This window comes from Papio anubis, chromosome 13, assembly GCF_008728515.1.
Source record: "Papio anubis isolate 15944 chromosome 13, Panubis1.0, whole genome shotgun sequence".
NCBI lineage: Eukaryota > Metazoa > Chordata > Mammalia > Primates > Cercopithecidae > Papio > Papio anubis.
The window spans coordinates 83,752,539-83,776,621 of NC_044988.1; the positions used below are offsets into that span (position 1 = coordinate 83,752,539).

The 24,083-nt window shown below is 51.2% G+C and overlaps 1 protein-coding gene and 1 long non-coding RNA gene across 9 annotated transcripts in view; one reads left to right on the plus strand and one right to left on the minus strand.

The window, feature by feature from the left end:
* AKNA (AT-hook transcription factor) overlaps nt 1-24,083 on the minus strand; it is a 62,332-nt gene that overhangs the window by 23,547 nt on the left and 14,702 nt on the right. For 6 of the 8 annotated variants that reach the window (XM_031654451.1, XM_021927233.2, XM_021927232.2 and 3 more), the window contains exons 2-11: nt 20,748-21,131; nt 16,439-17,505; nt 14,869-14,943; nt 9,263-9,419; nt 8,307-8,533; nt 5,374-5,433; nt 3,229-3,356; nt 2,190-2,397; nt 435-601; nt 136-333 (exon numbers count right to left, since the gene is read on the minus strand). In XM_031654451.1, coding sequence (XP_031510311.1) covers nt 136-333; nt 435-601; nt 2,190-2,397; nt 3,229-3,356; nt 5,374-5,433; nt 8,307-8,533; nt 9,263-9,419; nt 14,869-14,943; nt 16,439-17,505; nt 20,748-21,018 — 2,558 coding nt within the window. In that variant the 5' untranslated portion in view covers nt 21,019-21,131. The remainder of the gene's footprint in view (nt 1-135; nt 334-434; nt 602-2,189; nt 2,398-3,228; nt 3,357-5,373; nt 5,434-8,306; nt 8,534-9,262; nt 9,420-14,868; nt 14,944-16,438; nt 17,506-20,747; nt 21,132-24,083) is intronic. The other 2 variants (XM_031654450.1, XM_009188214.4) reach the window with 1 other exon arrangement.
* LOC103878136 lies at nt 17,459-21,026 on the plus strand. The gene is made up of 3 exons (XR_002517459.1): nt 17,459-17,543; nt 18,436-18,538; nt 20,940-21,026. It is a non-coding gene; the product is annotated as an uncharacterized LOC103878136 (long non-coding RNA).

Consider the following 24,083-nt stretch of genomic DNA (forward strand, 5'->3'; position numbering starts at 1 on the left):
ATTGCACACTTGAAGAGGCAGGACAGGCAAGCCATGTCTAAACTGTGAAGTGCTGTCTTATTCACTCTGACAGTGATCACCCCTGTGGTTTTAGGGTAGAACCAAACATTCTGCAGGAAAGGCTCAGTGACTTACTCCAGGGGAGCCCCATGACTTTTCTCAGCCTGCACCAGGTGCTGCTTTGGGAGGACCCTGGTGGCCTCTGCTTTCCCTGGAGCTGCAGCCACCCCATCAACTTCTAGGGAGTCACCTCCCCTCTCCTCCTCCTCCTCCTCTCCTTCTTTCTCCTCCTCCATTCTCATGGCTTCCGGGAGAGATTTCACACTGAGGTACCTGCAGGAGAACACACAGAGGGGCATGATCTCTGCCCAGTGGGGGACAGCCAAGATCCAGCTGCTAGCCAGACACCCCGGTCAGGTCCAGGTGGCACTCACCGCTCCATGAGGCCATGGTACACTTGTTCCATCTGCAGCTCCTTATGCCTGAGTCGGGCCAGGGGGTCCTGTGGCCTGTCCTCCACCTCACTGTTGCCAGAGCTCACCTCCACATTTATGTGCAATGGGCGGGGGCCAGCGCTGGCGGCGGCAGTGGTGGTAGCAGGCTGGGGTCAGAAAGATGAAAGGACAGAGATTCAGCACATACTTAAATACCACTTTTAAGCACCTGCCTCCTGCCAGGCTCGTGCTGGGGGCTGAGGGGTAAGAAGCACATTAGACTCACTAAGCCCACCACCCTTTTATGCATGTGTAAACTACAGAGACTGGGCTGTGTGGTCTTCGATACTGGCTGCCATGAATAGAGCACCTACTGTGTGCCAGGCACCACACAGATATCAGGTCACAACAATCTCACCAGTACCTGAGATTATTACAAACCATTTTACAGACAGGTAGCTAAAGCTCAAATGATTTGCCCAAAGTCAACAGAAACCAGAAGCAGAGTTGAGATTTGAATCTAGATTTCCTGCCAGAGTTAACTCTTCTGACCCCCATCCATGCCAGTAGGGCCACCCCAGCCCCCTGCAATACCTTCACTGCAGGAACACAAGGGTCCTTCAAGATAACGTACTCAGGTTTTCTCCCCATTCTTGTACGTAGTGGCACCTGGTAGAGTTTTCCTACCCTCTAGGCCAGAGCACAGCATAAGATTTTCCCCAAACCATGGGGCCAGCATGACTTCAGTTGTCAGGGATGTCCTACCAGCGTCCCACCCTACCCAGCATGCCAGACCCTCTTTCCTGCTCCCATCCTCAACAGACAAGTCTTTGCAGCACAGGCAACAGGAGTTGGGAGGCACAGAGACCCCACCACTGTCATCTGTGTGAATGCACTATACTCAATTTGCTCATCTGCAAAACGGAGACGGTGATTGCCTCTCAAGGGGTCATAGTGTGGGCCAGAGAGCCTTCTACAAAGCCCCTTTCGTGTAAGGCTCTTGTCTAGGCTTCACCCCATCATCCGTGCAGTACTACAGGCTAGAAACCTGGAGCCATCCGTGTCTTCCTTCCCTCTCACGGCCACTCCAAGTCCACTCAAACATACCTTCCCAACCTCTCTCAAGTCCACACATGCTTCCCCATTTGCCCTGCCACCTCCCTATCCTCAGACTGGCCTACCCACAAGTCATCTTATGTCATCCCCTGCCACAAAATCCAGCAGAGTTGAAGGCCATGCTCTCTATGTGACCCACAAGCCCCTATGTCATGGGGCTCCTGCCTGCCTCTCCAGCCACATCTCAGACTATTTTTCCCTTCTCTTCCCATACTCCAGCCACAGGGCCTTTGTACAGGCTGTTTCCCCCACTGGATAGGTTTTCTCTTTGTCTCTAGTAATTCCTACTTAGCCTCAGGTCTCATTTAAACATGACCTCTTCAGGGAAAGTTTCTCTGACGTCCTCCTCAAACTCAGTCATGTTACTCCTCCTACTCTCACAGAACCCCATAATTCTCCTTCAGTGCACTGATCAAAATTACAACTAAATCACTGTAACCAGTTCAACTCTACAGAAAACTCTGTGAAGGTAGAGGCCACCTTCCCTGCCACCTCCCATCCCACTGAATCCCTACCATGTGTCATGGGTCCTGGCATATGGCACACACTTCATAAATATGAAATATGTACTGAAGAAATGAATTAATGAAGAAATGAATGCACAAGGGAACAGCCCAATATGGTTGAGCCAAGAGGTACCTCAGGGCAGGAGGTCTTGATGGCTGGCATGGGGGCTTGTCTGGAAGGAGCAGGCAGATGCGTTGGCTGGTGGAGGCAGGGCAGGGCTGGGGTACTGTCCAGAGCTGAGTCTGACCCGGGCGGCTCAGGCTCTTGCTGGGTCTGGTCTATGTGTTCCTTCAGCTCTTCCAGGCAACTTCCCAGACGGTATATCTCTGCCTCCAGCTCCCTGGAATGCAGAAACATCAGCACCAGGAGCCCAAGATGGTAGCCACATCAGGCAGGTCCAGGAGCAGAGTGTCAGAGCGGAGACTCCAGGGGATGCCCCCTTAGGGTCCATTTAATATCAGCCTTTAGATGATGGTGAGAACTCAAAATAAGCAAGATGAAAGAAGGTTCCACTGGGAATCAGGAGGCCTCAGCCCAAGTTCCCTCTGCCTTCCACAGGCTGTGGGACCTTACAGAAATCCCACCCCCATCTAGCCTCAGTTTCCCCATTAACCAATAAGTGTTTCAAGGCATCTTCTCAGCAAGTGGGTTCAAAGGGACTCAAATCTCAGCTTTTCATCCTGCCACCATTTGGATGTGTATATTAATTAGGATAAGATTTCTCTCTATTCTCTTGTGTACAAATTTTTTTTTTTTTTTTTTTTTTTTTTTTTTTTTTTTTTTTTTTGAGACGGAGTCTCGCGCTGTGTCACCCAGGCTGGAGTGCAGTGGCACGATCTCGGCTCACTGCAAGCTCCGCCTCCCAGGTTCAGGCCATTCTCCTGCCTCAGCCTCCGAGTAGCTGGGACTACAGGCGCCCGCCACCACGCCCGGCTAGTTTTTTGTATTTTTAGTAGAGACGGGGTTTCACCATGTTAGCCAGGATGGTCTCGATCTCCTGACCTCGTGATCCGCCCGCCTCGGCCTCCCAAAGTGCTGGGATTACAGGCTTGAGCCACCGCGCCCGGCCTTGTGTACAAATTATAAGGACAAAGTGCCTTCCTCCTGGAGACTGAGGGACCCCAGGGGCCCATCCCATCTGTCCTTCCAGGCCTTCCACCCCAGCAGGTACCTGCCAGGATCAAATCTTCCAGGTGTCCCCTTGGAGCCAGCAAGCGGCTGGGCAGGGTGTTGCTCCCGGCAGGCCTTCAGGTACTCCTCCTCTAGGGCCGCGTGGGCAGCCTTCAGCCGCTGGAAGCCCTGAAACCAGACCAGGCCAGGAAGACTTCAATGCTCAGCCCCTGTGGGGCCTGTCCCTGCAGACACAGTGGATGAGACAGTTTGCGGGAGGCCATGGGATGCACCTGGGCCCTTGGGTTCATGCAAGATACAGGCTGAGGTTGAGATCTCTGGAGGCTGCCTGCCCCGGAGAGCGGCCGTGGTCCAGCTCTCTGCTATCAGGCTGGCACAACAGAGACACAACTTAGAGCCTTGGCACCAGCCCTTCCTGCATAGACTTACAAGGACCCCAATGTATCACAAACTGTCATAGCTGTCACAGTGTCAAATATACTCTCACCATATCTCCATAAGGACCCTCTACTTGAGAGACTCTGGATCCTCATTCTTGATTTGCAAAACTGTGGGTTTCAGAAAATTAGCCACTCTTTTCCCAAATCCTTATAGGCTATCAACACAGATAATGTTATCATCACCATTACATTATTGAGAATATTTACTGAGCATTGAGACTCTGGGCTAAAGCACTTTGCATTTATTTAATCTTCAATATAATCATAATGAGGGGTGATTTATCATCTTCATTTAAAAAGGATGAAACTGAGGCACAGGGATGTCATTTAAGTTGGTGAAGGTCATGGAGTGAGTGAGTTGTAGAGACAGGATGTGGGCCCAGGCCCTCTGGCCCCAGAGCCCATGGTCCTAGCAATTCTGTTAGGCTCCCATAGTAAACATAATCACGGGCAATACGTGGCTAAAGCTGCGGCAACTGGGGTTGGTATCACTGTCTTACTACCTTCTGCATCCCACTCAACTCTGAGGACAGACTGAGGCCAAGGACAACCTAGAACCCATTCCCTGGTCACATCTAACCTTCCGACAGCTCTCAACTTCCCTGCGTATGGGGGAATTAGAACAGAGAGCAAACAAATGAATGGTTTTAGTTTACAAGGTCCTTGGTCATCCACTGCATGATATTACATGATACACATCACGTATTTTGTGATTGGAAAGTGTACGTGACATCTATGTAACCACACAGGAAAATACTCCCGCCATAACATTTTTTTAGAAACTAGGTGTGTTGCATTTGCCTCTCTAGACCTTCTCTCAGCTCCTCTCCCACCCTGCTCTGTGCTTTGAGCATCAGGGCTGTCTACCTGCTGGCTTCTGGTTGGGTCTGTCTAGTGGGAGGGACCTATCAGAGATCACAGGGTGGGAAGAGAGAGACTTGAGAGTGGGTACAGCTCCCGGCTAATGCTACTACCTGGGGATTCCCCAGTCTTTGCTGGGTCCCCTGATGCTGTCCACACCTTTGCTGACAGTTCTTTCCTCTGATGCCTACACTCCCAGACTTGAGAGCTCCACCTGTTCCTTACTGGGACCCTGGCTGATGCAGCAAGAATCTAAATTGTATTTATGACTGCAGTTATCTAAAACTCCAAATTCCAAAGGAAATACACCAATAAGGAATCTATAAAGGGTCTCTCCCCCAGCCCCCACTTTTTTTTAACCTAGTTTCCAAACGTTTGGCAACCATTTTGTAATTTTTTTAAAAGGCAATAAAAAAGAAAAGGCCTTTTTCTGCTTGCTGAGAGGCAGGGTAATTTGTGGAAAGCAGTGCAGGGCAGTGATTATGACCCTGGATTTGAAAGGGAGACAGACCTGGCTCCAGGCTCTGCTATCTACTAGCTGTGTGGTCTTTGAGTAACCCCTCTGAGCTTCAGTTCCATCCTGGTTAAATGACGGTGATAACTGTAACTGCTTCACTGGGTTTTGATGATGATAAAATAAAATAAACATACTCTAGGGTTTACCACAGTCCCTGGCACACAACCATCCTTGCTTAATAAGCAGTAACTATTGTGATATAATGATCGTTATCATGGGAAGCTACTCAAGAGCTGTTTGCTCTGAAAGAGACACTGTGTCTGGGATTCTCTTTTCTGTCTTGCAGCAAAGGAGGCTTCAGAGACAGAGCCATGGGAGACAGCGGTTGTCTGGCAGTTCCACGGGTGGCTCCTGAATTGGGCAGTACCTTGAGTTGGTCCTGGGGCATGAGATGTCCTGCCTGTATCAGTCTTTCAAAGGACTCCACCTGGACATTGGGAGGGGAAGGAAATATGCTCCATTAATCCAGTCCTGCAGACTCCCACACCCAGCCACATCCATGCTTTGGTAAGAGGAGCTGGGTCTGTCCTCAGGATGTGGGGTTTCTGCCAAGCATGGAGAGGTGGGTGCTGGGAACAGCTTCTACCACCAGCCCCAGGCATAGCAGCCTTGAGAAAAAATCAAAGTGGAACCTGCAGGAATTTACTGACAACAAAGCAAGTCACTCGTGTGAATCAAGACTAATGCAGGATATTTACAGCAGCATGAACAGTAGGGAGGGGACAAGAAATAGCTTAAATGCCTGTCGGTGGAATAGTATGCAGCCATCAATAAGAGGAAGGTACATGTGTATGTTCTGAGCTATTAATACCTCCAAGACCTATTTTTCAGTGTCAAATCAAGGTACAGGGCAATGTTTATAGTATGCTACCATCTGTATAAAATATGTGAAGAATAAAAAGGAAAATGATAAATACATTGCTTATATATGATATACTATCTCTAGAGGAATTCAAGAAACTAAAATATAAATCGCTTCTGGGAAGGAGAACTGGGTGGCTGGAAGACAGGAATGAGAAGTAGATTTTTCTACTACACGTCCTTTGCATCCTTTGAAATTTGAACAATGTGAATTCGTTGCCTACCCAAAAATAAATATTTAAATTTAGGACTTCAAAAAGTCAAGGTACAGTAGCTTATGCAACCATTTCTATAAATGCAAGTGTGTGCACTGAACGTTTTTGCATGGGTTGGAGAAAATATTTATTTTTTGCTCAATATGCCCTCTGTACTGTGCAAAGGTCCTTATCATGGGTGTCTGTTACCTGCTCAAAAAAAGTTTCATTACAAAAAAAGGCAAGGGATGATATATTCAGTTTTAAGAAAGTTCTAGATCAGTGTGAAATATAATATAGAAATGTATATCATGTAATCATATATTGTATAATTTTATAATATATAAAATAGAAATATAGTGTGAGCTACACATTTGAAATTTTCTCATAGCCACATTGAGAATGTAAGAAGAAACAGGTAAAATTAATTTTTATATTTTATTTAGCCCCAAATATCATTTCAACATGTAACCAATACTAAAAAAATAGGGAGATACTTTGTATTTCTAAGTCTCTGAAATCCAGTATGTGTTTTATACATACCACAGCATGTCTCAATTCAGAGCAGCCCATGTCTCAACAGCCACATGTGGCCAGCAGCTTCTGAATTGGATCGTGCAGCACTAGATATGAGGGGTCAGCTAAGGCCCCAGCTCCTGCTCAGTGTGGTGATTTGACATTGCTTTATTTTGTGCACAACACATAGGACGAAGAAGAAATGTGTCTCCGGCTACGGAACCAAGAATGGTGGTGGCAAAAGGAAATGAAGCCTGTAATCCCAGCACTTTGGGAGGCTGAGGCGGGCAGATCACCTGAGGTCAGGAGCTTGAGACCAGCCTGGCCAACATGGTGAAATCCCGTCTCTACTAAAAATACAAAAATTAGCCGGGCGTGGTGGCGGGTGCCTGTGATCTTAGCTTCTAGGGAGGCTTGAGGCAGAAGAATTGCTTGGATCCGGGAAGCGGAGGTTGCGGTAAGCCAAGATTGCACCACTGCACTCCAGCCTGGGCGAAAGAGCAAGACTGTCTCAAAAAAAAAAAAAAAGAAAAAGAAATGAAGTCCTTGTATGTGCTACTCCAACAAGGATTAACTTTGAAAACATCATGGTAAGTGACAGATGTCAGACACAGGACAAATATTGCATGAATCTATTGCTATGAGACGTCCGCAATAGGTGAGCCTATAAAAACAGGAGGCAGATGAGCAGCTGCCACAGGCTGGGGGAAGAGGGAACGGGGAGTGGGAGTGACCACCTAATACAGATGAGGTTTCTTAGTGGCTGATGAAAATGTCTAAAATTGACTGTGGTGACAGTGGCAGAACTGTGAATATACTAAAAACCACTGAAGCAAGCATACATTTTAAATGAGTCAACTGCATGGTATGTGAATTATATTTCAATAAAGCAGGGGAGAGAAGGGGAGATGGGAGGGGAGAGAAGAGGAGGGGAGAGGAGGAGAGAAGAGGAGAGGAGAGGGGAAGGGAGAAGAGGGGAGGGGAAGGGAGAGGAGAGGAGGGAAGGGAAGGGAAGGGAAGGGAAGAATAGAATGGTGGTGCTTCTCTGAAAGAATTTGTTTTCTGGGCAGGGTGGTGCATATAACTATTGCATTTCTCTTTTGGCACTGGCAACTAGGAAGCTCAAAGCTAAATGTGTGACTCTAATGTGCTTAGGGTCCAACAGAACATTTTATTTACTCACTTCACATACTTTACTTTTTTCTACCCTTACTTCCTCTCTGCCCCTGTTTCCTTGCTTCTGTTTTCAGAATGTGGCTAAAATGTATGTATTTTCATAAGGTACTTTAAGCCACTTCTGGAGTAAAGCCAATGTACAGTTATAAACAGACCTGCAAACAATTCACGGTTACTTGGACTGCTGGATGAAGATACAAAGACCCTTGAGAAGTAACTGGGAAGTGATTTATTTAATAAAATGAACTAAGAAAATGAGGCAACTTATCCTGAAGAGGAAAAGGTAGAGTAGAGATTCTATTACTCTTCCAGAATCCTGAAAGAGCTCAGAGTTTCCCAGGAGCCAGCCTAGAGACACTTCGAAGCACAACTGGAGGGATTTTGAGGAGATGCATCGCCAAAAAGGGGGGTGAAACCTAGCACTGGTGACAAGGAGGAGGCTGGAGCTGTGTGGCCTCTAAAACCAGGGAGGGGCTCATGTTTTGGGGATGGCTGAGTTAACTTGGTGCAGAGGCAGGGGAATGACAAGTGAGACTCCCAGAGCGCTTCTCACCCAAGCAGGCAGAGGTTCTGTGTTCTCCAGGTGAGTTAAGTCTCTCAGGGGCCAAGCTGGGAGTCCACTCACCTTGGCCAGGAACTGCCTGGCCTGAGAAGCCAGTGCCTGGGTCTGCTCCGCTGAGGACTGGTCCTCGGAGATGCCCCGGTTCTCTGGAAGCCACCCCAGGGTGGGCATGCTGGTGAGCGAGGAGGGGCTCAGGTCTCCTCGAGCTGATGGCCACCCTGGAATACACAATTGCTGAAAGCTGAGGCCAAGAACAGTCCTTCCAGGAGCTGAAGGACTGAGGCTGGACGTCAAAGCCACCACCTCCATCATCAAGTTACAGCTCAGTCACCATGTGCTATCTTCACATCAGCCCCAGGAAGTGGGCTGGGTAAAGCATTGTCCCCCATTTACAGGGGAGGACAAGGTGCAGATCTGCCCCAGGTCACATGGCTGGCTGCAGCAGAGCTGCGCTAGGCTTCCGGGTTCCCAGTCAACAGCGTGGCCTCTCACACAGGGAGACGTGAGTTCCAATCCAGACGCTTTCCCTCCACAGCTGTATGTACTCAGCCTGTCCTCACCTCTCCAAGCCTTGATCCCCTTGGCTGTCATGGGTGTGACAACAGTGCACACCTCAGCGGGTTATTGTGGGGATGAACTGAGGTCACATGTGCAGGGCCCGGCTGAGATATGGGCTCCCCAGGGACAATACTCTATGTCTTCAACTCACCTAGGGTCACCAAGATGCCAAGTGGCAGGGCCAGGGCTGCCCCCAGGCTGCTGTGGATCAAAGCAGGACACTTTCCACATCTCTGACCCTTTTGCGTCAAAGTACCCAGGGTGGGGCCTTGCCTCCCTCCTTCCCCTGGCCTGAGGCCAGTGCCATCCCCAGGGTGAACCAAGTCAGCCCCACAGAGCAGAATCCCAGACAGAGGAGCCTCCAGCTGCGGCCCTTCTCCCGGACTCACCTGAGGCCGCAGAGGCCTGGGGGTCCTCGGCCGGGCCCGGCCACCACTCTGCAGAGCGGGGCTGTGGGATGGTGAAGGACAAGACCTTGGTCCCTTGGGGCACCATTCCTGTGTGGATGCTGTGGCTGGGCTGGGGTGGGTCAGAGAACAGGTTCACCTGTGGAAGCGGGGAGGCACAGCAGAGCCAAGTCAGGGTAGGGGCAAATCCACCTGAAATACCTCATCTTCATTCAGGAGCTCAACACACATGCCCTGTAGTAATAAATACCATCTTTCAGTGCAGCCCTTGGCTGGGCCAAACATAGGTGAAGAACTACGTGCCCTTTCATTTACTCTTAATGGTGGTTCTGAAAGGAAGACAGGGTGGGGACCCCAACAGCCCATTATATAGAAGGAAAAACTGAGACACAGAGAGGTTATTGAGTCACTTACTCAAGATCCCCAGCTGATAAGTCCTTGGATGAGGATTACAACACTGCTCTATCTGACCCCAATACCTATGGTTCTACTATTAACAGTAATTTTTTATTAATAATGTATGTTATAATTATATCATAATATACCAATTATTTCTTAACAAATATAAGCATTTCCAATAATTATGTTGATAATAATAGCAACCAATAGCTGTTTGAATAAATGAGTGACCCAGCAAGTAAACAAACTAATCTGCCATTGGTAGCGGATCTCTATCATTTGAGGACAGATTTAAAACATGGCAGCCAGCCCAGTTGGTGAGAGAGCAGTCTGGAGTCAGGCAGGTGACCAAGGAAGACCTCTTGAAGCTCGAAAGCAGAGGGAAACCACGGGCTGTTCAACAGCTTACAGCAGAGTTGAGAGGACTATGTTCTGTTTGTGTAAAGAAGGTTTTATTGAACACAGCCATGCCTGTTTGTTTATGTGTTGTCTATGGCTGCTTTCACACTCTGGTGGCAGAGTTGAGTAGTTGTGACAGAGACTATATGCTCCACAAAGCTAAACATTTTCACAATCTGGCCCTTTACAGAGAAAGTTTGCCAACTCTAGCTTAGCATGTGGGCTCTGCAGTCAGAGCCCAGGTTCCCGCCCAGGCTCTACCACAGCACACCTCTGAGTCCTAGTTGGCTTAATAACTTTTCTGCACATGATATAAGTGCTCAATAAATAGTGGCCGCCACCCTGACATTCATCACCATCATCATCACCACCACCGTCATCACCACTACCACCACCACCATCACCATCATCACCATCATCACCATCACCATCATCATCACCACCGTCATTACCACCACCATCATCACCATCAGCATCATAACAATCATCATTATTAGCATCACCATCATTCACCATCACCATCACTATCACCATTATCACCAACACCATCACAATCATCACCACCACCATCACCATTTTTACCATTACCGTCATCATAACTATCACCATTACTACCATGATCGTCATCGCCATCATCATCTGCACAGCCACCATGGAGACAGGCCCACGGAAAAGCAACACCCCTTAGTGGCACCTGCTCATCATGATGTTGGGGGGTTATCTTAACTGCCCCCGCTGCACCAAGGTCAGGAATGAGCAGTTTAGGGTGGGCCCGGTGGAAGGGGCTCCCTGGCCCCCAGGCCAGCAGCCTCCCTTGCTTAAGCTGTATAGGTCCTGGCTGTGGCCGAAAAATCAACTCCAAGTGTGGCATGGTCCCCCACCCCGCCTCCCCCTCTTTCAGGCCCAGCCTCCCCAGATGAGAACAAAGCTGGATTTTAATAATCCCCTCAGCCATCTGCTCAGACTCCCCTGTGGGGGCTTTCCTATCAGCACCCCCCTCCTGAGGTGACCCAAATCCCAGGGGAGGCCCAGCCTCTGACATGTTTCCCTCCCCAGACCCCTTTCTCAGCCTCAGGCCCCACCTGGGGAGTGACAGGGAATGGGGATGGGCCAGGGAAACCAGGAGGCCCCTTTGTTTCAGGGACCAAAAAGGAGTTTGAAGCAGAGAAGCCCAAAACCTGAGCAGATGCCCAGGCAGAGCCATGAGGTGGGGAGTGGCTGTGGGGGTGGCAGCTTCGGCTGCTCGGGCCTGGCCCTCCCAGGGCCCATCTCCCTGGACACAGCCAGGTGTCCCGGGTGCTCCCCAAGGCCGGATTCACTCCCTCGGGGGATTCTGTAAAAGGTGAATCAGAATTCTGTGAAGGGAGGACCCGTGAATTTGGGAAACATTGGGTTAAACAAATGAATATTCTCTGCACAGATGGATTTCTCCCAGCCTTTAAAATGCTAATGGGCTTTATGAATAGGGCGGGAGGGGAGGAGGAAGAGAGAGGAAGATGTTTCCCCAACTCATCTGCATACAGAAACCTCCCCTTCCCCCCATCCCCACCCAGGGGGTTCTGGGCCAACTTGTGGCCATCAGAACACACTGAAAAAGGGTGGTTTTACATTATCTCCGTAATTCCTTCTAGGGTAATTTCTGGTCACCTCAGCTCTTCCAGATCTCTCTTCAGCTGAGATGGAGGAACAGGGGCTGGGGGGAGGTGGCAACATGGCAGCAAATGCAGTGAGATCACCATAAACCCTGGCCAGAGGCCAGTGTAGAGAACAGAGCCAACCAGTGACTCCTGACCAGTCCTGGCTCCCTGCCCCACAGCTGGGCTCCCTGGTCCTGCCCCAACCCCAAGGCTCCAGACCCATCGGTGTTCCTGGGCCAGGCCTCCCCGGCTGCAGATCCCACAACTACTGAGTCTAGTTCTGCTAGAGTGTGGTGTCACTCGTGGGCTTCAGAGCCAGGCTGCCGAGTTCCAACTCCTGCTCTGGCACCTACTTGTTGAGTGATCTTGGTCAAGTTACTTAACATCTCTGTGCCTCAGCTTCCCCAACTGCAAATTATTTAGGACAGTGGTCCATAAACATCACCTATGACCATTCTTATTTCTATAACAGTCATCAATCCGCCTCATCCCTATGCCTCTCTCCACACCCAGTGCCAGGGCCTGGGTGCCAGGGCTTACCCAGACTTGAGGAAAAGAACATCTGTTCTGGAATCAGGCAGATGTACGTTTCAGTCCCAGCTTTGCCTCTTGCACCAGCTATGGGATGTTGAGCAAACCATTCCACCTGACTGAACCTCAGTGTGTGTGTGGAGGGGCTCAAATAAGATGACCCTGAACCTAGGGTGGGATACCTGTTGCTGCTCAGTGAATGTCAATCTCCTTCCTATGGGTCCCCACCCACTGCTGTCCACCTACCCATCATGCCTAGGCTGGGTGTCCAGTGCAACATCCCCAGCGCGGCTCCCTCCCAGGTGGGTCCAGCCCTCCGCCGTGGGTTCTGAGCAGAGTGAAGTGGCTCGGTGGGTCCTTGGGAGGTCTGAGAACTGCCTCTGAACTCGTGGGCTCTGAGCAAAAGGCTGTCTTGGGGTCTCTCCAGCCTTTGGGGTAGAGTGCACAGAGGTCCAGACGGAGTGAGGAAGGCTGGCCAGCTGGAATCTCAGCTCTCCTCAAGCCCCATGGACCCTGAGTGAATCCCCTCCCTGCTCTGGGGCTCTATTCTCTTCTGCACATTGGAGCTGCAAGCCTGCCTTGTACTACTCCCCCAGGGCAGCTGTGAGATGGGGTTGGGCAGGAGGTGATAGTATCATCCTGCTTCCTTCCGGCAGAGCCCTGAAAGGTGCTCATACTTTGTGAGGCTGAGAGAGGGGTTGGGGGAGGGAGCAGAGCCCTCAGGCCAAGCAATAGCAATCATTTTTCCAGAAAGTGAGAGTGAGTGAGCTGACACAGAACCATTTCCGGCCTCTCCTCCTGTGACACCCTCACACACGTGAGCCAGGGGTCTGGGTGCCAGCCAGGGCAGGGTGACCACACTTGGGGGGGACCCTGAGTCCTACAGGGTCAAGGGAGCACCCACAAGAGGAGGCACCCCAGCTGCACTCCGCTGTGTCCACCCCACCTGTGTCACTGTGGCTGACATACAAGAGGCCTAGCAGTAAACACCTTTATAATAATAATATTCCCTAACTCTTACGAAGTGCCTGCCTAGTGCCAGGTAAATGCTTTCTGTATACTGACTCATGCCCTTAAACGAGCGCAGGAGGAAGGGAGGAGGGAGGGTGGAGACACTCCACGCCTTCAGTCCACGCCTTCAGTTCCCGCCACTCCATGACCGTCAGCGGCCCCTACCCCAACGGGAGCCCCAGTTTCCCAATCTGTCAAATGGGGAAGCCAAGTGCTTGGGTCTGATGACCAGTCCCTTTCTCCCCGGACCTGCTTGGAGTCTGCAGCCATGAGAATGCGGTTTCCCCAGAGAGGATGACCTAACAAACCCCCTCCACTCCCTTTCCCGACTGCCCCGTCTCTTCCAACCCTAGATCTGGCTCAGTGGTTCAAAAAGCTGGAAGGAGACTACTTGGCTCCCAGGAGGAAGTCTGATTAGCCCTCTTTTACAGATGTGCCCGATGAGGCCAAGAGGGAAGGGGCCTGCCTGTGCCAGGCAGCAGGTGTGGGGATGCAGGGGGGCTCCTGGTCCTAAAACAGGCCCCCTTCCGTTTCCTCACCACAGTGGCCTCCTCCCACCCGCCCCGGAAGTGCCTCTCAGCATTGAGAGCAGCAGCTGTGGTGGGGGCGGGGTCCTGGAGCATGATGGGGGGAGGCATTGGGGCATCTGCATCTCTGCACCTCAGCTCTCACCCCTCCTCCACTGCTGCCTGATGAGGCAAGAGGAGGGCACAGCAAAAGCAGGAAGCCACGAGGGGCCGCACAGGTCCCACTTCCTGCCTCACTCAGGAAAGAGGAAGGTGGAGAATTCACAGCCTCCTCCTAAGACGGGGTGGGGGCTGGGGTGGGGGCTGGGGTGGTGGGTTTCCCCTCTGCTCTCCTCCTGCCCCATACTCTGCCAGGTGAGGTTGCGGGGAGGGAGAAAGGCAAAGGTGTGATCCAGGAAGATTCAGGCCCAAAGAACAAGCACCAGGGGCTGAGCAGAAATTCCGTGTTACTCTTTTGAGGCTCACAGAGCCCAAGTAACTTCCTAAAGGTCACACAGCTGGTTAGCAATGGAGCCAGGAGTCGAACCCAGGTGGCCTTACTCCCGAGCCCATCTAGAAGGAGAGAGAGTCTCATGAAATCCCTGGGCTCATGGTAGCTCAGGCCTATAATCCCAGGAGCACTTTGGGAGGCTGAAGCAGAAGGATCACTTGAGCCCAGGAGTTCGAGACCAGCTTGGGCAACAAAGTAAGACCCCGTCTCTACAAAACATTAAAAAAAAAAAAATTAGCAGGGCACAGTGATGCATGCCTGTATTCCCAGCTACCAGGGAGGCTGAAGCAAGAGGATCCCTTGAGCCCAGGAGGTTGATATTGCAGTGAGTTACGACCATGCCACTGCACTCCAGCCTGGGTGACAGAGCAAGACCCTGACTAAAAAAAAAAAAAAAAAAAAAAAGAAAGCCCAGGGAGGGCAAGGTCACTGCCCAAGGTCACAGAGGGACCTTGGGGTAGAAGCAAACTGGCGTTCCACTAACTCCAGGGCCTCAATAGATGGAGGAGGCAGTGGCCTTTCTCTAGAGCTATGGAAAAGTGTCATCTCCTCGGGGACTTGGGCCCATGCCTCCACCCCATCCCAGCCTGGTACCTTGGCCCCGAGGCGTAGCTGGTCGATGGTGTTCTCGGCCTCAGCGTACTTGGTGAGAAGCCTGTGGTAGTCTTCCTGCAGAAAAGGGGGAGCAACACGGTCATATGCCCAGGCACACAATGCACCCCTCCTTGCTGGGAGACCCTGATCGCAAACCCCCCTCCACAAGGGCTTCTGGGTTCCTGAGAGGAAAGCATTCAATGGTGGGATCCAAGCTGAGCAATCTTCAGGCTTGTGTGCAACACAGACCCACCACGTTCAAGTTCTGGAGCATGAGAGGGCAGTGGGACAACTTTTCTACCTCCGTGACAACGAGTCTAGACTGAGGGCCTCTGGCTGGTTTACCTTGACACATGACCCACATCGCAGATGGCTGCCACGATTCTATTTATCCAAATGCCCTGCCCATCGGTTGGCTCTGTGGGGTGAGGCCCATATCTGTCTGTCCCCCTGCTGCGCTGTCAGTGTTTAAGCAGCATGTGCTTAAGAAGTACTTTCTTCAATGGCTAATTGAATGAATCATCCAAGAGTCCCGTGGCAGAAAAATAGAAGGCTTGAAAATCACTGTTCCACCTACTCAGTCACTTGCCTTAAACAAACCCAAAGAGCTTTATAAAAACAGGTCTTTGCAGGAAAAAAGGAAAAGCATGTCACCTTTGAAGGATGGGAGGAACTGACTCCTTCTGAAAACGGGTCAGTAACTAAGTAACGAAGGACCATTATGGGTCAGTAACGGTAACAGTAAAAGGACAGAACAGAGCATCTCGCTGACCTTTCCCATACAAGCAAGAACTTGGTAACCAAGTAGCTGATGAGGGACGCTTTTACTTTTTAGCATATTTCCAGCAATTAATGTAGGAGTGAGAGCATTAGCATACTACCACTTTGTCACCCCAAATGAAAGACTAGACCAAGACAATGACCATCAGAGGCTGTCAAAATCACAAACAAGAGACCAGCAGGCATCCTGTGCTTGCTGAAGGAGGCACACAGGCCACCTATGATATGCTCTTGCCAAAACTCCCCACGCCCGTGGAGCTCACGGTCTGGAGGGGAAACATGACTATTTCCCTTGAAACATGATCACTTCAACAGATCATCCTTGAAACATGAGTACAATCACTGGTCTTTTTGAGCAAAGGGCTTGGGTCTATCTCAGGGCTCCAGGTATAACCTTCCCGCACCAGCATGGAGTTCCTAGCCCAGACCCCAGGCCTCCCTACCCTAGCCAGCCTCTACCCCAGGGCCTCCCCACCCCAGCCAGCCTCCACCTCAGGCCTCTCCACCCCAGCCAGCCACTACCCCAGGGCTTCCCACCCAAGCCAGCCTCCACCCCAGGCCTCCCCACCCCACCAGCCTCCATCCCAGGACTCCCCACCCCAGCCAGCCTCCACCCCTGGCCTCCCCACCCCACCAGCCTCCATCCCAGGGCTTCCCACCCCAGCCAGGCTCTACCCCAGGCCTCTCCACCCCAGCCAGCCTCTACTCGAGGCCTCCCCACCGCAATTAGCCTCCACCCTAAGCCAATAGGGGCCTTGGTGACACATCCACAGCCGTAAGTCCCACTAACCTGGAGCTGATGGACCAGTTCAGTGGCTTGCTCAGGCGTCTGAAATTCTTGGGGTACCCTGGTGATGGGGTGGGCAGGAGGCGTGTCCTTTGCCAAGGCTGCTTCTCCACTGCTCAACAGCACCTCCTGCACAATCTCAGCTGGTGACTTGAAGATGAGGGGCCTGGCAGGGGCCTGAGGCTTCCTGTTGTGGCTTCTGGACTTGGGGGGACGGTAGCTCTCATCTTTGGGGAATCTCACCCGGGGCCCTACCTTGGAGAAGTCAGGGAGTGGGTAGTTCAACTGCCCCCGGCCATACTTGGGGGCATTAGAAGAGGAGCGGCCAGCCAGAGTGGCTCCCTGTTTGGGCAGCGGCCTGCCCTGCCGTGTTGACCTGGGCTGAGGATTCAGGGGGCTGATGGAGCCAATGAATCGGGAAGGGAGTGGCTTAGGTGACGTCTTTGTCTGCTTCCAGATGTGTTCCTCGGGCTGAGGGCAGGAGAATCTGGTCGTTTCTCTCCTCCATCTATCCGCGGCAGGCTGCGGACTCTGGGCTCGGGGAGCTGAGGAGTCCTGGAATTCCATGGGGGTTGCCAGAGCAACGCTGCCTCCAGTTCTGTCATCTGGGTTTAGGAGGTGGTGGCTGGGGCCCTCTGGTAAGGTTTCTGCCAGGGCAGTGGGCTGGGGGCCACCGGTCTCTCCTTCCCAGGTAGAATCAAGGCTGTCACTAGGGTGGTCGAGGCTCACTGTCCCACTGCTCCAGGACCTTGCTGGGCTGAGCTCAACGGATGGGTTGACCTCGGAATGTTCAGAAAGTTTGTCCCCACTGGCTTGTTCGCTAGAAGCCACCCAGCCCCTGGCCTGACCATGCCCAAGAGCCACAGGGCTGGTGTTTCCATGGCCCTCCAAGCTGAGACCAGCCTCATACCCCAACCTTGGGGAGCTCTCTCCAGCCTCCTCAACCTCCAGACTTCTAAGGGTCCCATCTGGCTCCTCTTCAGTCATGTCCAGCTGACGGCCCTGCTGGGGGAGCCAGGCGAGAGGCTCGTGGGAACTTGCTGGGCTATCCACATCCTCTGCTTCAGCCTCTGGAAAGACAGGCCATTCACTTCTTAGCATATACCAGGTCTGTACCCACCATGTAACTTACCCTGTCACTTCAACTCTCTGGCTTCCATTTCCTCATCACATGGGGATGGAAAGAATCCCAAGGAGCCCCTCACATAGCCAAGTGCTTGTCTGATACCTGATCTGGTTGTCTCAGAGGTCCTTCAAACTCAAACCCAAACCCGGTCCCTCCAGTGTCTCCCATCTCAGCAGATGGCAACACCATCCCCTCCAGGCGTACAGGCCAGCAGCCTGGGAGGCGTCTTTGCCGTCTCTCTCCTTCTAACCCCCTGAATCCAATCTGTCACCTGGTCCTGCCCCATTACCTCCTATAAAAAATCGCAAACTCATCTATCACTCTGAAGTCTACCACCACTACTTTGGCTCGCGTCCCATCCTCTCTTGTCTGGCTAACTGTAGTCAGTAGCCACCTAACCATCTCCTCCGTCCTCACCCACATCCCCCATCTGAAAACTCATCCATGTCTTCCTGTGGAAGAAAAGCAGAACCTTCACTATGGTCCTAAGGTCGCTGCCACCCCGGCCCCATTAGCTCTCCTGATCCATCTCTCTCCATGGCCCCTCAGGCTCCCCCTGCTCCTGCTATGTGCACACCACGCTCCTCCCACCATGGGGGCTACGCATGTGCGCATCCCTCTGCTGGGGGATTCTCTCTCCTCCTTGGCCTAGTTAACTCCTATCTGTCCTTCAGGCTCAACCTCTGCCTCCTCTGTCGCTCAACCTCTGCCTCCTCAAGGAAGACTTAGATCTCCCTGACTAGGTCAAGTTCTCCCTTTTACAGGCCCTCATAGGACTGGTTACCTCTATTTTGTAACACTTATCATAGCAGCTGCTTTCCATTTATTTGTGTGGTTGTTTCACTGACATGTGTCTCGCCCCCTACACTGCAAGCTCTATGAAGCCAAGGATGCTCTCTGTTTTGTTCACGATTGGATTTGCAGTGCTGGTTCCTGACACTATTTGTTGACCGAACAGAAGGAAGGAGAAAAGGAAGGTGAGCGAGGAAGGGAGGGAAGGAAGGAAGGAGGGAGGAAGATAAGGTATATAAAGCTCCCAGGAAGTAGACAGTTACTGTAATTATTACATAGTGAGTACTCAATAAATATGTATCCATCCACCCACCCAGCCATCTATCCCACCATGCTTCCTCCCAACATCCATCCATCTACCCACCCATTCACCCATCCATCACCCACCCGTCCATTCATCCATGCATCTAACCACCATCCATGCAGTCATTGTTTACGGAGGCACCCATTCTGCTCTAGACCCCGTGTTGACTTCTGGGATAGGTCCAAAGTTTCATGAGACACAGTTTGGGTACCACCAGGCATAGACTCTCTGTTCAGGCAGATGCACCTTTGTCTCACTCTCTACTCCCCCATGCTCTTTCCCCTACCCTTGATGCCTCTACATCTCTTAACCACTTAACATCTCCTTCCGCAAGTTATTCTTGCTTACAGCAACATACTTGAAACCCAGGGAGGTTACGTAAGTTGCCAAAGATCACCCAGTGGTTCCCTGGACCTGGGACCCAGGCCCCAGTCATGCAGGTGAGTCTGCTTCCACCACTAGGGGTCACGCACCAGGGGTGAAGGGGCCTGGGCTTTGGAGCTAGGGAGCCCTGGGTTCAATCCTGGCTCCTGTGACCCCTCACTGGGGCCACAGGCAAGCTGCTGACCTCTCTGGCAATCCACAGTCAAACTTGAGGCTAGTTCCTCCTACCTGACAGAGAGTGGTGAGGAGGGAACAAGAGAGGGCCAGACCCTGCCCAGCCCTGTGCCTGGCACATAATAAAGGCACAGGACAGGGTAGCAGCTATTACATCATAGCAGGGGGTTACCATGTGACCCCAGGAAGAGATGCCTCTGCCCTGTCCACCCAGTGCATCTCAGTTACCATCCCTTGCTGGAAAGAGTGCTCAGAAATGGCTCCTCAGTGGGCAGCAGTGGGCAGTGCTCACTTTGAGCAGATCAGGTGTGTGAAACTTTGAGTAATAGCACAATCTGCTACCAGAGGAGGCTTCTCTACCAACCGCAACAGCCTGTGGGAGTCACAGGACCCTAAAACAGGGGCATCTCGCTCATAATCTAAGCGCAATCACTACCACGTATCCAGCTCTTACTATTCTCTACGATATGATTCCTCTCATTTTATAGATGGAAAAAGCAAGATTCAGGCAGAAGGAACTTGCTAAGCAAAGCGAGGAATTTAGTCTAAGTTGGTCTGGATGCAACAAGAACATAGTTATTGTAGAAAACAAGAAATGCCAACATTCCCATTGCTAATTGGAATTTTAAAAAACCTTAAAAATACCCAGGCATGACGGCTCCCATCTATAATCCCAGCATTTTGGGAGGCCAAGGTGAGAGGCTCGCTTCAGGCCAGGAGTTTGAGACCAGCCTGGCCAACACTGTGAGACTCTGTCTCTACAAAAAATATAAAAATTAGCTGGGTGTGGTGGCATGCACCTGTAGTCCCAGCTCCTCGGGAGGCTGAGTTCTGAGGACTGATTGGGCCCGAAAGGTCGAGCTTGCAGTGAGCCATGATCATGCCACTGCACTCCAGCCTGGGCAACAGAGCAAGACCCTGCTTCAATAAATCAATAAATCAATAAATAAAATAAAATAAAAATTGGACACAACCCCAAGACTAAGTAATTCAAATTACCAGAGCTATGAGCAAATCAAGTGTGCAAAGATATATTAATGACATTCATCACTGCATTATTTATAACAGCAAAATCTAGAAACTACTAAAATGCCCAGCAGTAGGATACTGGCCGATTAACCACGGATACCTATGGAAGTCTAGGAATGACTTGTGGGAGAGGATTTGATGAACTAGGAAAATGTTCATATCTATTAAGTTAACCAAAAAGCAGGTTATAATGAAGTATGTAGAATACTGTTCCATATTCACATTACATTTGCATAACTACACATATGGAAAACAGTGGTTATCTGGGGATGGAGTGGGACAATGAGTAATTTTAAATTTTACTTAATTTTGTGCCTTATATTTCTGGTTGTTCTGCAATGAATGGTATTACTTATACAATTTAAATTTTTAAAATTTTTAAATTATAGACTTTGTAGAATTTAATTGAAAATGTTGAAGCAACCTCTACTCCCTTCCCCCCTGCTAGAACATGTCATGTGGGGGATGGGACACCACCATAGGGGGAGGGGTGTCAGTCTCACCTTCTCCTGAAGTCTCTCCTGACTCACAATCCTGATGCCCATCGGGCTGCAGATGCGGGTCCCACTCCAGGGGCTGCAGGTGCTGCTGGGCCAGGCGGAAGTCCTCCAGGAGCTCGGGGCTGGTGGCATTGGGAAAGAGTCCCTCTTCTCCCCAGCTTTGTGAACTACTATCCACATCCCTCTTGTCCTCAGCCCAGGCCCAGTGCCGCCGCCGGGGGCCCTTCCCCAGGCCAGGCTCAACCCAGCGGATCTCAGTCTCCGAGCTGGCCATCGGGGTTGGCCTGAGCTTCACCTGGGCCACTTCATCTTCAGGAGACAGAACTGCTGCCAGGGGCCCCAGAGTCACCGCTGGCTCCTGTTGGCATCGGCCATCCTGCCTGTGCCCTGTCAGGAACACATTCAAGAAATATCATTAATTCTCCTGATTCCCTCTTTTATTTGGAACAAGAAGTTACCAGCAGGAACTCTGGAATTAGCCCCGGTTCAACTCCTGGCTGCGTCCTCCCAAAGCTGTGTGACTTTGGGCAAGTCACCCTGCCTTCATTTTCTTCATCAATAAAGCTGGGATAATAATTCCTTTCTCCCTCCAGGGTTGTTTTTTTGTCTGCTTGTTTTTTTTTGAGACAGAGTCTTACTCTGTTGCCCAGGCTGGAGTGCATTGGCACAATCTCAGCTCACTACAACCTTCGTCTCCCGGGTTCAAGTGATTCTCCTGCCTCAGCCTCCTGAGTAGCTGGGACTAAAAGCGTGCGCCACCACACCCAGCTAATTTTTGTATTTTTTAGTTTCACCATATGGGCCAGGCTGGTCTCGAACTCCTGACCTCGTGATCCACCCGCCTCGGCCTCCTAAAGTGCTGGGATTAGAGGCGTGAGCCACCATGCCCGGCCCCCTCCAGGGTTTTATAAACTAGATGAGACACACGATGAGGAGCCCAGTGGCCAGTGCACCGACCAACAGGTGTTGAATGCATCCTAGCTAGTGTTACTGAGTACTGGCTCTTCGTGTGGGCATGGGGCACAGGCCCTGCTCACCGGAGAACTGATGGCCCAGGAGGAAGCAGACATCACCAGGCAACTACAAATCCAGGTGAGATGTGCCGGAGGAGGCACGGGGGCTGCCCTGACACAGGCCAGGGTAGTCTGGGGATCCCAGGTTAGAAGCTAGCTCCTCTGAGAATCTTCTCTGACCTCACTCGGGTAAGAATTCAGATTGAGAGGTGGGGGAGGATGATGAAAAAAGCATTCCAGGCCAGGTATGATGGCTCACGCCTACAATCCCAGCACTTTGGGAGGCTGATGTGAGTGGATCACTAGAGTCTAGGAGTTCGAGACCAGCCTGGGCAACATGGCAAAACTTCGTCTCTACAAAAAATTAGCCAGGTGTGATTGTGCACACCTGTAGTCACAAACTACTCGAGAGGCTGAGCTGGGAGGATCACTTGAGACCGGGAGGTTGAGGCTGCAGTAAGCCATGACAGCACCACTGCACTCCAGCCTGGGCAACAAAGTGAGACCCTGTCTCAAAAGGAAAAAAAAAAAAAAAAAAAAAAGTAGCATTCCACTAACCAACATAATTGAAAACAGGTGCTCAAACAAAAAGACATGAAGTCCCAGCACATGCTACAGTATAGATGAACCTCAGAAACATTATGCTAAGTGAAAGATGCCAGACACAAAGGCCACATATAGTGTGATTGTATGGATGGGAAATATCCAGGCAAGGTAACTCCCTGGAGAGTGAAAGCAGACGGTATTTGCCAGGGGCTGGGGGAGAGGAGAGTGGGCACTGCTTGCTGGGTATGGGATTTCCTTCGGAAGTGAGAAAAATGCTTTGCAACTAGATGGAGGTGGCAGTTACACAACACTGTGAATATACTAAATGTCACTGAACCGTTCATCTAAAAATGGTTAGTTTTATGTTACGTGAATTTCACCTCAATTTAAAGAAAAAGCCTTCCTAGTGAGGCGACCTGGGGACGGGGAGCAAGCCTACCGGGGCTTTCCTGGACCTGGGAGTGGTTTTCACCGGATGGCTGGGGTATTGAACACAGGGAAAGCCCATCAGAGGTGTGGTTTAAAAGTTCCCCTCGGGCTGCTCTGGGAGAATGAACCAGGGAGGCTGGCCACACAGGGACCTGTCAGGCGGCTGCTGCAGGAACAGGGTAGCCAGAGAAGGGCTCCTCCGCTGCCTTCCCTCAACCCTCTCCTTCTTTCCCTCTTTCCTTCTCCCTCTCGTCTCCTTTTGCCTCTTCCTTCCCACGCTCCCGCTATTTCCCTAAGCGCTTCCTCTATGCCAGCACTGAGCCAGGTCCAGGAAGTGCAAAGCTGACCCAGAGTGGGCACGGTCCTCCAGGGAGCTCCCTGCCATGCAGGGTTCAGAGAACTGCCGCCCATCAGCGCAGCGGCCCCCAGGGCGGCTCACACAAAGGCCTTCTTCCACAGATGGGGAAACTGGGGTCCAGAGAGGGGGAGAGGCCTTACCCAAAGCCACACATGGGTCAGGACAAGGCAGGGGCGAAAGTCAGCCTCCTGGCCCACAGTCTGGGCTTTCTCCCCTGCATGCTGTGTCGAAGGGAGTATGACTCCAGGCCTCCCAGGATAGAAGGTCTGTGTTTGTCCCTTTATCCTCGTGAGCACTTGGATCCTGCTTGATTTGTGTGGCTGAGAAAAGTCAGCAGGCAACTATTTGTGGACACAAAGTTCCCCAGGGAACAGTGCAGCCCGGGAAAGGCTGACTTCTCAAGGGCTGGAGGAGGGAGGGACAGGGAATACCATTCTTCCCTCCTTGGCTGCAGCTCCTGCTCTGTGGATGGGTGTTCGGGGCTTCTCTCCTCTGTCCCCGCCCAGTCTTCCTCTCTACCCCCAAATGCAGAGCCCCACAATTTCCTCCAGATCACCCTGCGTGTTGTCTTCCAGCCCCACAGTCCCCGCCACATGTGAAGAGCCCACTCGGCGCCAGCCTGGCTAGAAGCTTTACTTTTAAGTTCTCAATCTGCCCTCTCTACAAACATGAGGGTAGAACTTGGCTAAGATCACCCGGCTACTTCCTGCCAGAACAAGATCTGCAACTGTCAGTTTCGGCCTAGTGGCCCCCAATATGTTTTTAATCACACAACCCATCCGTAAAAATAAATGTGCTCGAACACATCATGCTAATATATTACATGTTAGAAATAATATTTTCAAAAGTGATTTTCTAAAAAGATGCAATTGAAAATTGGCCAGGCACAGTGGCTCACACCTGTAATCCCAGCACTTTGGGAGGCTGAGGTGGACAGATCACTTGAGCTCAGGAGTTCAAGACCAGCTTGGGCAACATGGCAAAAGCCCATCT